This window comes from Sminthopsis crassicaudata, chromosome 3 (genome assembly GCF_048593235.1).
Source record: "Sminthopsis crassicaudata isolate SCR6 chromosome 3, ASM4859323v1, whole genome shotgun sequence".
Classification (NCBI taxonomy): domain Eukaryota; kingdom Metazoa; phylum Chordata; class Mammalia; order Dasyuromorphia; family Dasyuridae; genus Sminthopsis; species Sminthopsis crassicaudata.
The window spans coordinates 301,171,284-301,187,195 of NC_133619.1; the positions used below are offsets into that span (position 1 = coordinate 301,171,284).

Genomic DNA, 15,912 nt, shown 5'->3' on the forward strand with positions numbered 1-15,912 from the left:
CCCATATCACCTGGGGGCTGCCAGGTGGTGCAGTGGATAAAGAACCAAGCCTGGAAGAAGGAAGTCAAGCTTTAAATGAAGCCTCAGACACTAACAGTGTGAGCCTGGGCAATCACTTCACCTTGTTTGCCTCAGTTTCCTCGTCTGTAAAATGAGGTGGAAAAGAAAATGGCAGACTATTTATTTGCCTTTTAAGAAAACCACAAGTGAGGTCACAGAGAATAGAATGAGACTGAAATGACTAAACAACAAAAATACTCACAAGATTTGGTACGACTATTTCAAAGTCCGATTCTTTTTGTACAGCAAAACAACTGTTTGGACATTGTATTTAATTTATACTTTAACATATTTAACATGTATTGGTCCACCTGCCAATAGGGGTGGGAGGAAAGAGGGGAAAAATTGGAACAGAAGGTTTTGCAATTGTCAATGCTAAAAATTACCCATGCATATATCTGGTAAATAAAAATTATATATATAAAAAAAAAAGATTTGGTACAAAAATGCCTATGGTAATTCTCTAGAGAGCAAATTTCTGTTATATATTATTAAGTGCATATTTTTCTTACAATAGACTCATAATGTCCCTGAACCTCATTTTACCTATAAAATAAAAAGAATGAACTAGCCAACCTCAGATGTACTTTCCAGTTCTAAATTCTATGATCATTTGATATAATGGAAAGAGGCTCTATCAGAGGATTAAGGATTAAATGTAATTTCTGATACTTAACAACTAAGAGACACTGGGCAAGTCACCCAGTTTGCCTCAGTTTCTCATTATAAAACTGAAAGGATTAGAGGAGACTTTTGAAGCTCATTTTGAGCTCCTTCACTGATTCCATGACTGTCAAAAAATCTCAGCCTCTCCATAAAAACCTGGTTATGGTCATTCTTGTCTATATCACTAATAAATAACAAGTGAAAATAACTTTTAAATGACAGCTGGCCTGAAACGTGGAAATCCATACAAAAAACCTTACACACTCACAATGAAACGGGAAAACCAGTAAAGAACTGTTTTACAACTAATAGTAAACAGATTCAAAAATAAAACCAAAATATGGTATAGTATTTTAACTGAAATAGTGTTAGTCTTTTCTTTTTCTTTTATATTTTAATTATTCCTTCAAACTTTTATGCAGGTTTTTCATTACAGTTTGAATACTTCCAAAATAGGTTTCTTAAGGATTTTAAGCAGGGGGAAAAAATGCTTTGCTGGTTTTTTGGAAAGATTTAGCCTCTTAATGTGGAAAATAGCTTTATTAAAAACAATATGGTGCTGTAACTTGGATTAAAACCGTGACCAAAGTCATCCTGACCACCACTCATAATAATAGTTTGGGTAAGAAAACAACACTTGTTAACTGAGAACTTTTCCTTTTGGTCTGTTTGATGTGGGAGTACAGCACAGCCTCAGATTCAGGAAGGCCACTTTTTAAGTGCTATCACGACTTGAATTTTACGGGTTAAAAGTAGACATTCATTCTCTTTTCCCAACTGACTTTCCCCCTCCCAGGTATTACTCTCTAACTAAGCCTTTTGAAACTTTTAAGTTTCCTATTCAAAGAAAAGGATTAGTGGAAGTTCATCCTTCCTTCTCTTCCGGAATCATTACTTAACTAACCCTTATTAGCAAAAAAGAGCCAAGGAAGTTCAGCTTAAAGAACCCAGCCGGCTACGACCCATCTTCAGACCGAAGTGAGGCACGCAAGACACCTATTTTTGGAGGTAGCTAAAGAGGGGATTTGGGTTGCCCGACTAGGCTAGCTTACTACTATTGGTCTTTTTTTTTTTTTTTTTCCCAATGGATGAGTGGGAGAGGAAATAAATGCTTGTTGATTTTTAAAGTTTTTGTTTGTTTGTTTGTTTGTTTTAAATAAGCGGAGGTCATATCTCTGCACACACAACTACAACACACTCCCTCCTAGCTGCGGCATGTATTCAATTCTGAGGTTGGCAACACCCCCTCCCTAACCCAGAGGCTGTTCGCCCCAGGCCTGGGAACTTCCTAGAAACAGCGGATAACTGTATTTTAAAGGAATTGGTTTCCTCAGAAATGTTACGTTCTCTATCTTACGCGTGTTAAAACGGAGAAAGGAGCCTCGGGCTGCAGACTGCGAAAGGGGTTCACGCCCCGAAAGAGGTTCGGAATCCCCGCGCGCCCCACCAGCTCGGCTCCGAGGAGGATGCGGAGCAGCGAGCTCCGAGCCCGGAAGCACGGGCTGCTGCCAGCGGTCCGCTCCCGGAGAAGTGGACGCCCGGGGCTCCCCCGCACGCGATACCTCTGCGGGACTTACTGGGAACCTCCGGGAAGGTCCACAGCCCGGCCGGAGGGGGTGGAAACACCCGAGTCCGGTCTCGTGCCGCCCCGCAGCCGGGGGAGACCATCCCCTCCCCCCGCCCCGGCGGGCTCACCTTGTTGGGCTCCGGTGTCTCCCAGCAGCAGCACAAGTACGAGTAGGAGAAAGAGAGGGGTGGAAAGGGAGGAGGAGGGGGAGGAGGGAGAGGAGGAGAGGGAAAGGGCGGCCGCCCGGGCACGGACCCGGACCAGGGAAATCGGCGGCAGGCTGCGCAGGGCTCTCACCAGTCCCCGGCTCTCCATCCCGGCCTGCAGTCCGCATGCATAGTGCGGGCGGCGGCGCGGAGCTGGCCGAGCCCGGGACCCGCGGCGGCCGCGGCGCTGGCGGGGGCTGGGGTGGGGGGATGCAGGGCCCTCCGGCGCCCCGGCTCCCTCCTCCTCCGCCGCCCTCCCCCACTTCTCTCTCTTCCTCCTCCTCCTCTTCCTCTCCTTCCTCCTCCTCTGTGCCCGGCCCTTCCTTCCCGCCCCGAAGCTAACGGTGCAGCAGCCGGGGGCGAGGGGGCGCCCCAAGCCCGGCACTCAGCCCTGGCTCCCCGAAGGGAAGGGGAGGAGAAAACGAGCGCGAGAGCCGGGGGCCACCCCTTCCCCCGCCCCTCCGCGCTCTTCCCCCCAATCGGAGCCCTCTCCTTTTCCCACCCGACTCGCTAGCCCACCCTTCTCTCTCCTCCCCGAGGCTCCGGCGCCCTGGGTTCTTCCTGCTCCAATCCTGGGTCTCCCCCGGCCTCCCCATCCTCTCCTTCCCCCTCGCTCCGCCCCGCCCTCCCCGGCCCCGACCCTCTCCCGCCCCCTCTCTCCCGGTCCTCGCGCTGCCCCGGCCGCTCGCGCGCCTCCGGCTGCTGCTGGCCGGCCGTGGCTCGCGGTCCGGGCACCTCGGCTCCCTGCGGCCCTGGGCGGCGACTTCCGAGACTTCCCCAGCGCTCCTTACTTCTCCTGGAGGCACCGCGCATCCGGCGGCCGGGGGGTGGGGATGGGAGACCCGCCTAAACTCCGCTGCAGCTCGGGGCTGGAGACTTGTACTTTAAGGAAGAAAAACGCCCCCTCCCCCAGCCTTTTTAAAATTTATTTAGAAAATTATTTTGCTGCCAGTGTCCAGCACGTTTTATGAAAAGTAAAACATTACCGCAGTTCTGAGTAACAGCCATAGATAAGAACTGAACCTAGTATTCTTAAGTTAAATTGTGTTTTTTCATGAACTACTTATTTTCTCTCCCCATCCCCTCTCCCCTCCCCCAACCCAGTCCTGCTGCTGGGGGGGGGGCGTTTTATCAAATATGCATGACAAACCAAATCCCGGTATTGACCATGTCCAGAAATAGTACGTCTCTCATTTACATATTTAGTGTATCCCTCCTCGGTCGGGAGGCACGTAGCATCTTTCGTCAGTTTTCTGTGAGCTCCAGGCTGAGGAAACACCTCTGCAGTTTATGCTTGTAAAGAGATGCCCAAAGAGGTTTAAGTCTTGCCAATAGCGTACAGTCAAAGAAAAGGCTTGGACCCAAGCCTTCTCCCAGAAGAGCCTCTCTCTTCGACAGCGCGCTGCCTCTGAGTCACGGGGGGTACATTAAACTTAGTGGGTATTAGACACCTAGTGTGAGGTCATTCCTTGATTAGGTCGTGGATGATATAAAAAGTTACGATATGATGTCGTCCTGGCCCTCCGAGGTCTTAGAAACTGGAATAAAAAGAATAGTAAGGGATCTAGTACATGTATCACAGCATCTTCCAGCCGTCATTTATAGGGAGCCCCCAACTCACAAGATAGACCTCTGTACTGTTGAACAGCTGGATTTAATAGGTAGTTTTTTCTGACACTGAGCTAATCTGTCCCCCTGCTGCAATTTCTATTCACCCGTTGTACTGTCAGTTAAGCGTCAGAAACTGATACATGATTTTATCATATCAGTAAAAATGATATTAAAATGTCATTGCCACCTATTTTTCCTTAACTTCCTTAACAAGAAGTTAAGGAATGTGAAATTTTTCCATCTGCCTTGAAGCTGAAACCTTCCAAATCTTCTGAATTAGAATGTGAATCCTTTGAAAGCATGAAGTATCTGTCTGAGAGATTAGCTTGGTGCTTTGCACATGTAAAGTTACTTAATAAATGCTTTATTCATTTAGCCAGGATTTATTAATCATTTTCTTTCCTCTCTAGCATGAATGATATGAGCCAAGAACTATTTATTGTTATTGTGTGTCAGGCCTCCTATTAGGGTTTTGTTTGTTTTTTGAAAGACAGTCCCCACTTTCAAGAAGTTACCTGAAAGTCTAATAGGGAGACAACTTGCAACTATATTTAAACAAGATCTAGGATAAATTGGACATATTCAACAGAGAGAAAGGAACTGGTGATAATAGCGATGAGGAAATGTTTTTTTTTTAGAAGGTGGGGTTTGTGGATGAGTCTTGAAGGGGAGCCAGGAAGTTGAGATGAGGAAAGAGAATTCCAAGCAAGAGAACAGACAGGAGGGTCGGTGTCATATTCAAGGTACACAAAAAACCCAGTTTCACTGCATCACAGTGCATGGAGAGAAGTAAATTATAAGACTAGAAAGGTGTGGAAAGGAGCAAGTTATGAAGGATTTTGAAAGACAAATAGGAGTCTATCTATATTTGACACAGGGAGTGATAGGACCCAGTGGAGTTTATTGAATAGGGAAGTGCAAGGGAATGAGTTCTTAAATTCTAATCCAAGGTTCTTTCCATTATAAGGTGCTATCTCAATATATCTTATTTCCAGAGAGGGAAATACTACTGCTAGCTGGAGGATTCCTAAATTACAAAATCCTTGAAAGTAGAGACTAGGCCTTAATTTTTTTTTTTTTTCCTGTCTCCTTAGCAATAAGCACAGTGCCTATTTACAACACAGTAAATACTCAGTAAATATTTTTTTGGTTGGTTGAATGAATGAATACTTAATAGAAGAGGAAAGATTTGAAATAAAGTCCCTTAAAGTACAGATTTTACAATATTAATATATTAATTATTATATTAACATTAATTAATATAAATTAATATAATAGATACAAAATACTCTTAAAGTATAGATTTTACAATATTAATATATTAATTATTATATTAATTAACATTACTTAATATAATAGGTACAAAATACTCTTAAAATACAGATTTTACAATATTAATATATTAATTCTTATATTAACTAACATTAATTAATATAAATTAATATAATAGGTACAAAGTACTCTTAAAGTACAGATTTTACAATATTAATATAATATTAATTAATATAATAGGTACAAAATACTCTTAAAGTACAGATTTTACAATATTAATATAATATTAATTGTTATATTTAATAGGTACAAAATACTTTTTCTATCCCAGTGGCAGCATTTTAAATGTTTATTAAAAGTGAAAATTAAAAAGCCAGCATAATGTGATGAAAAGGGTAAGAGATGGTAATAGACTGGAAATGGTCCTTGATATGATTTCACTCACTGCCTCAGTTTCCTTTTCTGAAATTATGTCTCTTCCCAAAGCTAGCCTCAGATTTTTTTTGACAAAGAGTACCCCACTTTGGCTGAAGTATAGAATGTCATGAAGGAAATAGTAATAATAGTAACAGCAACAATAATAGATTATGTTTATGTGGCAGTTTGAAGTACATGACAAATTGTATTTCCCCTATATTTGTCATGTTGTTCAAGAAAAACCAAACTAAAAGATGAAAAAAAAAAAAAAAAAAAAGGAACAACAACAACAAAAGGTGAAAAAACTATGCCTACATTCACATTCAGTCTCCATAGCTCTCTCCCTAGATACAGATGGCATTTTCCATCTCAAGTCTATTGGAATTGTCTTGGATCACTATTTTGTATTGTATTGGATCACTATTGCTGATAAGAGCTGTCTATCATAGCTGATCATCACATAATCTTGCAATTATTGCTACAACACATTTTACACATATCTCATTTGTTCCTTATGATAGCTTCATAAAATTGATATAATTACAGATGAGGAAATTGGAGGAGAGATAAGTTAAGTGACATGTCTAGAGTCACAAAGCTAGCAGGTGTTTGAGCCTGAATTTCTTTTACTTTAACCATTTTGACATGTGGCTTTAGTAGCACGAGAAATAAGTAGAAACAGAAGGTGGTACTTGTGTGGAGAATCTTGAATGCCAGGCCAAAGAGCTCAGTTTAACATCCTAACTGAAAAACACTATGATCTCTTCCTGCTCTTCCTCTTATTCTATGAATTCTACTCCTTGGGTAATAGGTAGCCACTGAAGCTGAAGTATGACATATGGATGGGCAGGGGGGGCAGAAGCTGGAGCAGCCCTGGCTGCAGCCATCTTCTCTTATCTTGTTCCTGTGGTAAGTCTCAGACATACAATCTCCAAGGACCTTTGGCCTTTGATCCCCATCATTCCAGGGAATAGGGAGCTTAATGATATTTTCTTCCTGTCTTCCTCTATTTCTTAATCTTACACTTTAATCTACACACTTTAAGGCGAAATAATTATTGTCCCCTCTTAGAAGAAGTAGCAGAGTTTGGGGTTTCAGCAGCTGGACCAAAAGCTGATTATCTTTCTGGAAATGGAGCAAATCTTTGGGCATTGTTACTTCTCAAACTCATTGCAAAAGTATGTCTCTTTCCAATAGCCAGTGTCCTGTCAAAACTATTAGACTTAATTATAGTGAGCCTCAGAGTAAGGGTGGAGTGTCTCTAATTTAAATTATCTGTGAAGTACAAAGGACCGTGGGGAGCTGGAGCAGTTGCAAACTCAGTAAGGATTACTTCCCCAAGGGTTGCCTTGGTCTGGATTCAAATCCCCAGGGAAGCCTTAAGAGACTCTAATGAACACAAGCTTTAGATACAGGATTCCCCAGGGACATATTAAACTGCTCAGCATCTCCTTAGCTCAGTGAATCACATTATTATTGGCATGAAACCTTTTTTCTACCTACCTCCAAACTTAAAATGTACATTCATTAAATATTCATGGATTAATTGATTAAGGGCGAAGCCTAAATTCCCCCCATCCTCCAAGGAAAGGAGCAAAGAACACAGCTGCATGATAACAACAAATAAAAACCTAGAAACAAAAATCTGTATTTGATGATTGTACACTAAGCCCACACTTTTTATGGGCATTTCCATATGTGTCATGAGAATTTTGTTTTTATGTGTAATAATACTAACTGGCATTTATATGGTGCTTTATGATTTGCAAAGTGCTTTACAAATATGATCTCATGTTTTCCTTACAATAACCTTAGAAGTAATGTTATTGTTATCCCCATTTTACAGAAGAAGAAACTAACACAGATGGAAGTGAGTTGTCTATCATCACAGGACTGCTAAGGGCTTGAGGCACTCACAAGAGTGAACTTTTAAATGTAGCTCTTTCTAACTGCAAGTCTAACATTCTATCCATTCTGACAGTGATTCAGTCCTCAACTCATATACACTCATGTTTTGGTGTCCTCCTAAGATTGACAATTACTTCCTGGGCTAAACCTGAAGTCCTGAGTTTCTAATATTGTTGCTCACAAGTCCCCACCATTGTGTCCCAGATCATCAATGTACTGGTCAATATTGAACTAGTTCTTAGGTAAACAAACAAACAAGAAAGTACACATACAGCACACTTTTAATTTTAATCTGTATTATTAACATTTTCCTATCACTTTTTAAACTCTAAACAATCAACAACAATAACAAAAAATCAAACCCTAATTTGTAGCATTTGCTGATTTCTGATTTATAAAAACTCAACTTAAAATGTAACAATTAGCAGCTGGTTTAAGCTGACTCCAGCATCCTAGTGAAAGCAAAATGACTAGAAGTTTATATAGCAGGAGAGATTCTGATCCTATGTTGACCAAGAGCCACAGAGAGAAACCCTCCAGCTTCTGAGGACTGGCTAACTTTTCTCACTATTCCTTCCCTTCTTCCTTTCCCATGAAGTATAGGTACACATAGTCAGAAGCACCCCCTTCCCTACATCCCTAGATGTGGGATGGCAACTAGAAGAAGGTTTAAATCACTTGTTCAGATGTCTCTATACAGGAATGGTTGATTTATTTCTTTTTCACTATAGTATTAATGTAATGTCACTAAATCATAACAAATATCAGAATCCTTTGAATAAAGTAAACTGTGAAATGAAAAGAAGGGAGTTCAGATTGAATGATGACTCATAAACTAGGCTTAGACATCAGAGTTCAGGGGTAGCTAATGTGGTGCAATGGACCTAGACTTAAGAAGGCCTGAATTCAGATATGGCCTCAGATACTTACTACCTATCTAAAGAGATCCTTGCAAGTCATTTAACTTCTTTTTACCGCAATTTCCTTACCTGTAAAATAGGGATAATAATAGTACCTACCTCCCAAGTTTGTTATGAGCATTTAATGGAATATTTGTGCTGAATCTGGCACATTTTTGTTATTGTTCAGTCATTTTTTTTTCAGTCATATATGACTTTTCATTACCCATTTGGAGTTTTCTAGACAAAACTATTAGAGTAGTTTGCCATTTTCTTCTCCAGCTCATTTTACAGAGGAGGAAATTGAAGAAAATAAGGTGAAGTGACTTATCCAGAGCGACTCAGCTCTTGAGAGTCTGAGGCTATGTATCCCAAAGAGATCATAAAAAGGGAAGATAACTCACATGTGCAAAAATGTTTGTGGCAGTTCTTTTTGTAGTGGCAAGGAACTGAAAACTGAGTAGATGCCCATCAATTGGAGAATGGTTGGGTAAATTATGGTATATGAATGTTATGGAATATTATTGTTCTATAAGAAATGACCAGCAGGATGAATACAGAGAGGCTTGGAGAGACTTAAATAAACTGATTCTGAGTGAAGTGAGTAGAACCAGGAGAACATTGTACATACAAGATTATGTGAAGATCAGTTCTGATGGAGATGACTCTTTTCAACAATGAAGTGATTCAGGCCAATTCCAGTATATTTAGAATGGAGAGAGAGGCATCTGCATTGAGAAAGAGATCTGTTAGGACTGAATATGGGTCACGACATAGTATTTTCTTTCTTATTTTTTTTATAAAGCTTTTTATTTTCAAAACATATGCACAGATAATTTCACAACATTGACTCTTGCATAGCCTTGTGTTTCAGATTTTCTCCTCCTTCCCCCCATCCCTTAGATGGCAAGCAATCAAATATATGTTATATATGTTAAAATATATATTAAATCCAATATGTATAAACATATTTATATAATTGTCTTGCTGCACAAGAGAAATCAAATAAAAATGGAAAGTAATGAGCAAGAAAACAAAATTCAAGTGAACAACAATAAAAAGAGTGAGAATATTATATTGTAATCCACATTCAGTTCCCATAGTCCTCTCTCTGGGTGTAGATGGCTCTCTTTATCATAAATTCATTGGAACTGGTATCAATCACCTCATTGTTGGAAAGAGTCATGTTCATTAGAATTGATCATCATATAATATTGATACAGCATTTTCATTTTTGTTCTTGTTTGCTTGATTTTTGTTTTCTTTCTCATTTTTTCCTTTTTGATCTGATTTTTCTTGTGCAGCACGATAAATGTGCTGGAGGTGGTAAGGGAAAGGGATGGAGAAAAATTTGAAATACAAGGTTTTACAAGAATGTTGAAAACTAACTTTGCATATATCTTGATAACAAAAAGTTATTATTTAAAAGAAAAAAAAAAGTCTGAGGCTACATTTGAACTCACTTCTTCCTGAGTTCATTCCCTGTACTCTATCCACTGTTCTACCATCTGTTACATAGTAAGTGTTATATAAATGTTAGCAATTATTAACAATAATAATAACATTTTAATATTTTGAGCAATATTCCATTTATCTCCTAAATAATTGTAGAACTAATAAGGATGAATCCAACTGACTAGAACAACTGCTAATGCATGGGTATAATAGTTGGAGGGTTGGGAAGTAACTAAACAGTTACTGGATGAATATTCTTTGGTGACTAACAGATATACACCATAGCCTCTCAGGGACTACTAATTGCCAGAGAGAAAAGGGACTGGTGATTCAAGTAAAATATCATCTGATGAACAATTTAAATATTCCACTCCCTTGCTGAGTAATTAATATGGTCAGGTTCTGTCTTCCTTTAAGTTTAAGAAAGGCAGTATTCAAACCTTATAAACCAAGAGCCTCCAAGTAGAAGCCCAGAATTATAGAATTGTCACAAGTTCTAATTTTTATGGTGTTTTTGGATCCTGACTGTGTCATCCACTAAATTACCTTTCCCTCCCAACTTTGCAGTCTGAAAATTTGATAAGCTGCCATCTGTTCCATTATCCAAATCACTAATAAATATGTAAAAAGCTGTAAGTCCAAGACCAGATTCCTAAGATACTCCTTTATATGCCACCCTTCAAACTGATGGTGAATGATTAATGAAGATTCTTTGGGTAAGGTCATTTAACCAGTTGTAATCAATCAATCAACAGGATTTATTAAGGTCTACTGTGTGCTAGATTCCAAGAAGGCAAATAAAAAAGTAACCAGAAATGTTAATATGAAGAGTTGTTTCTCTAAGGAAGGCTTTCCATGCTCTCAATGAAAAATGGAAAAGCTGATGCTCCCAGATCGTATCTGCCTCCTCTTGCTGGGCTTATTAAAAAGCATAATCTTTCTTTGGTCATTGTCCTACTTTCCCTGCTCCCTCCCCTTACATATACCTGATATATCTGTTTAAAGCAATTGAGCCTGGCTATAAAAAGGAGCATTTCTTTAGGGTCAATTTCTTCAGGTTCATATCAACTACTTCCACTGCTGTTTACAGAATCGATAAGACAAAAGTTCATTTATTTATTTATTTACTTTATTAAAGCTTTTTATTTTCAAAACATATGCACAGATCATTTTTCAATATTGACTCTTGCATAGCCTTGTGTTCCAAATTTCCTCTCTTTCTTCCTATCCACTCCCTTAGATGGCAAGTAATCCAATACATGTTAAACACGTTAAAATATATGTTAAATCCAATATACGTAAACATAGTTATACAATTATTTTGGTGCACAAGAAAAATCAGATCAAAAAGGAAAGAAAATAAAATGCAAACAAACAATAATAAAAAAGAGTGAGAATGTTGTTGTGGTCCACACTCAGTTCTCACTGTCCTCTCTCTGAATGTAGATGACGTTCTTCAGCACAAGATCTTTGAAACTGATCTCAATCATTTCATTGTTGGAAAGAGTCACACCCACACATCCATCAGAATTGATTGTTGTATAAAATTGATGTTGTATACAATGATCTCCTAGTTCTGCTCATTTCACTTAGCATCAGTTCATGCAAGTTAAACAAAAGTTTAAATAAAAATTATAATAGCTCAAGGACTCCAAATTAAACTGGACTGAGATATAGCTCTTCAACCTAGTTAAGTTATATTCAATCTAACTATTGGCATCTTTATTTATAATGTAATTAAAGATTCATATTTAAAAATACAACCCAACACAATTAAAAGTGATCTTATCTTATTCTAGAAAGCTGCCTTTAAAGTTCTACTGAAAACAGTAATAAATATCTTAAAAAAAACAGAGAATTTGGGATATGAATATCCATTCTTTCAAATAGAAATAGTGGGGGAAGAGTAGGGAAAGAGGTTATTTTCCCAGCTTCCTGGATTCTTTACCAAGTTAAAGTTCACCAGTGATCAAGCATGTTTCACCCTTTGGTCACCATCCCCAAAGGATCTCCTAGCATTTTTGGTAGGCCTTGGGTACACTCAGTTAATCTCCTCATCCTTTGCCATTCATTCCTCTTTGTGTCATTTCTCCTGTTTCTTCTTTACCACCACCACCATCACCTTCTCACCCTGATACAGTTATTTAACATCTCTCATTATGGTTGAAATTCTGTCTTCCAGTTTACAGTGTGCCATAGATTCCCAGTTTTCCAGGACTAAAAATCTCAGGATCCAAAATTATTTACTTTGTCCTGTGAAGAATTAGTATGATTTCTATAGACTGTAAGATAAAGAATGAAATAATCCCTACTTTTAAGGAGTATATTTCTGATATGGAAATAATATAAATATATGTGTATGTAACAAATAATTAATAAATACAAATAAAAAAGGTAGAAAACTACAAAGTAGCTAAAGATAGAAGTCACTAAGAGTTGAACAAGAAATAAAAAAAAGCTTTCTGTAGAATGTATTGTGAGAATCAAATGAAATATCTGTAAAGCACTTAGCACAGGGGGGGCACAATGTTAGCTATTATAAATATTTTGAGCAATGTTCCCTTTCATATTTTAAATAAATTGTGGGCCTAATGAGTGAGGTTTAATCCAAGTGAATATTATATTAGAATAACTGTGAATGGAACCAGGAGATCATTGTACCTGTGTACAACAACAATATTATATGACAGTCAATTCTGATGTTCGTAGCTCTTTCCAGCAATGAGATGATTGGGGCCAGTTTCAAGATCTTATGATGAAGAAAGCCATCTACACCCAGAGAAAGGACTATAGGAACTGAATGTGGAACACAACATAACATTCTCACTCGTTTTGTTGTTGGTCGCTTGCATTTTGTTTTCTTACTCATTTTCTTTCCTTTTTGATCTGATTTCTCTTGTGCAGCAAGAGAATTGTATAAATATGTTTATACATATTGGATTTTAAAATATTTTAACATGCATAACATATATTGGATTATTTGCTATCTAGAGGAGGGGGTAGGGGGAAGAAGGGGAAATTTTGGAACACAAGGCTATGCAAAGGTCAATGTTGAAAATTGTGCATATGTTTTGAAAATAAAAGGTTTTAAAAATAAAAATAAAAACAAATAATAAAATAACTGCTAATGCATGGCTATAATGGTTGGAGGGTTAAGAGAAGGGAACAATCTACACAGTTACTGACTTGAGTTACATCTTGAGGTTAGAAGCAATTCTATGAGGTGAGAAGGGAGTACATTCTTAGCATGGGGTACATTCGGATCAAAGGATTGGAAAGGGCATGGCTTGTGTGAGGGAGAGAGAAAAGGCCAGTTTTCCTAGTTGTGGGAGAGAAAGAATAATATGTGATGAGACCAGAGTAAGTTGTAAAGGGTTTTAAGAGCTCAATGGAAAAGTTCCTATTTTAACCTAAGAGGCAATGGAAAGCCACTAGAGTTTATTGAGTAAGAGTGTGACATGATGAAATCCACATTTTAGGAAAAAATCCCTTGGATAGCTGAGTGGAAGATAAACCAGAGCCGGGGGAGACTTGAAGCAGACAGAACAATTAGGAAGTTAGTTATTGCACTAGTCCAGTTACAAAGCCATGTAACTCGACTTTTGTCTAGCTCACATGGTTGCATTCTGTCCACTAGAAGAGTAAAAGAGGCTTTGTCAAATGCTTTGGTGAAATCCAAGCAGACTACATCTCCAACATAACTCTGATTTTCCAGTCTAGTGATACTGTCAAAATAGGAAATGAGGCTAGTCTGGCATGACCTATTTTTAAATGAAGCTATGCTGACTCTTTGTGACCATTAATTTCCTTTATTCTATGTGCACTAACCATTCTTCTAAGAAGTCCCAGAATTTTGCCAGAAATGGAAGTCAACCTCATTGTCTCATAAATTAATGACACTATCTTTTGTTTTGTTTTTTAAATTTTGGGACACTTGTCTTTCTCAAGTCCTTCAATTCACCTTTCTCTTTCAGAGATCACTAGAATCAGTTCACAATCACATGTGGGAAACAGAGTTGATCTAATGAAAGGAAAGACAATTATGTATAAAGCATGTATACATCTCCCTGTTGTTCCTTCTAAAGCTTAGCCAATACCATTTGCTGGTAGGAGTGTATACATGAAAGAAAAAAGATTGGAAATTTTGTTTCATTTTGTATAGCAGTGTCTCAGTTTTAACAGTAAAGCATTATTGACATCAATTGCTATTTATTGTCTGCAATGAATTAATAAAATAGACATAAACCTTTTTAAAATGTCATTTATATAGGAAGCACCAGGCTGCATTTCACTTAATGAATCATTGATCGGCTCTATCAGGACTTGTCTCTACTTGATAGGATAAAAGAGTGAAAACAAAGGGGAATTTGCTTTTGAAATCTTCCCATCTGGACTGGGGGAAAGAATGTGGCAGTTCCAGGGAAGCTTTTCAAACTTCAAAGACCACATCTCTAAGATCTTGTTACTGTTCTCACAGGAAACTTTTAATTGTCCTTTTGCCCCTTTGGACAAATGTTTATAGGCAAGCTTAATGGAGAAGTTTCTGATTTTTAGGAGACAATTCTTTCAGTACATTGAGATGATTTGGATACATCCTTTTTCATTTTGATTGTTCTTATCAATTGTTAGTTATTTCAAATAATCAGATATCAAAAGTTGTATTTTGCCATTCAGTAATTTATTTGTAATGTCCTCTGTATGTAGGTTTTATGAGTGTTGTCTTTAATTTTTAAAATTGCTACTGACATATTTTGTTTCTCATCACTTTTATTTCCAAATATATATCTCTTTTCAACCCAGTGAACCATCCTTTTCTGGGGAGGGAGCAAATTCAAGCAAGTCAATTTGAAACTTAATTTATATAGATATTGAGTTATCTAGGTCTTAGAGGTAAACCTACATGTAGGATTTTAAGCTTCTTGAACAATATACCTCTACTTCAAGAATAGAAATAGAGCAACATTGCAATATGTCAATAAATGTCAATCAAATAGATGCTTTAGATAATGTCATTTCCTTCCCATCTCAATCTGAATCGGAACAGAGTCTCATCTTTTTGTGGGTTAGAATCACAATATCTGAAACCTAAAAGAGGCAACAAGAAATTTTGGTAAGTTGTTAAAAACTAACCGTCCTCTCTCCTTATCAAACATATATTTAAAGAGGAACATGTCATTATAACCCGCTCTTCTGATATGATGTATATTATTTATATTAGTAATAATAATAATAACTAGCATTTATATTTTAGGTTTGCACGACATTTTACACAACAACCTTGGAAGCTAGTTGGTATTATCTTCATTTTAATAGTGAAGAAACTGAGACCAATTAAATAACTTGTCTAGGCTCATATACCATTTCTGAGCCAGATCTAGGTCCAGTTTTCTATATGGTAATGATACATGAATATTTGATAAATAATATGAACTGGTAAAAAAAGGAAAGAAATTTACTCTTTTGGAATCCTTTGTTCTTTAAAGCCAGGTTTATACTGGTATCTCAACAGAGAGATGAATGCAGGGAGTTAAAGCATTATATGACTTTTTCATTGTATACAACCATGAAAAACTGCCTTGATTCCACCTCTACCTTTCCCCCCACACTATTCTCTGTATCTTAGGTGTTTTCAGGGCAAACCAATAATTAATTGCCACAACCACTGCAAAAAAAAAGTTATACTTCATTTTCTAATTAGAATAACTAAAGAAATTAATAAGTAGGGATAAATATACCCAATTCTCAAATTTCCTGATTCTTTGACTTACTTTTTAAAAAAATCTTTTCCTACAGACACTCCTTTTGAAGACTTTTAGGAAAGCTTTCATTTTGATAGTAACATAAATTGAGA

The 15,912-nt window shown here is 37.9% G+C and overlaps 1 protein-coding gene across 1 annotated transcript in view; it reads right to left on the bottom strand.

Annotated features, from left to right (window-relative positions):
- Positions 1 to 2,876, bottom strand: part of DCBLD2 (discoidin, CUB and LCCL domain containing 2) — a 101,590-nt gene extending 98,714 nt beyond the window's left edge. The window contains exon 1 of the mRNA XM_074300992.1: positions 2,422 to 2,876. Within this exon, the coding sequence (XP_074157093.1) occupies positions 2,422 to 2,608 (187 nt within the window). The 5' untranslated portion in view covers positions 2,609 to 2,876. The remainder of the gene's footprint in view (positions 1 to 2,421) is intronic.
- Between the last annotated feature and the right edge of the window lie 13,036 nt (positions 2,877 to 15,912).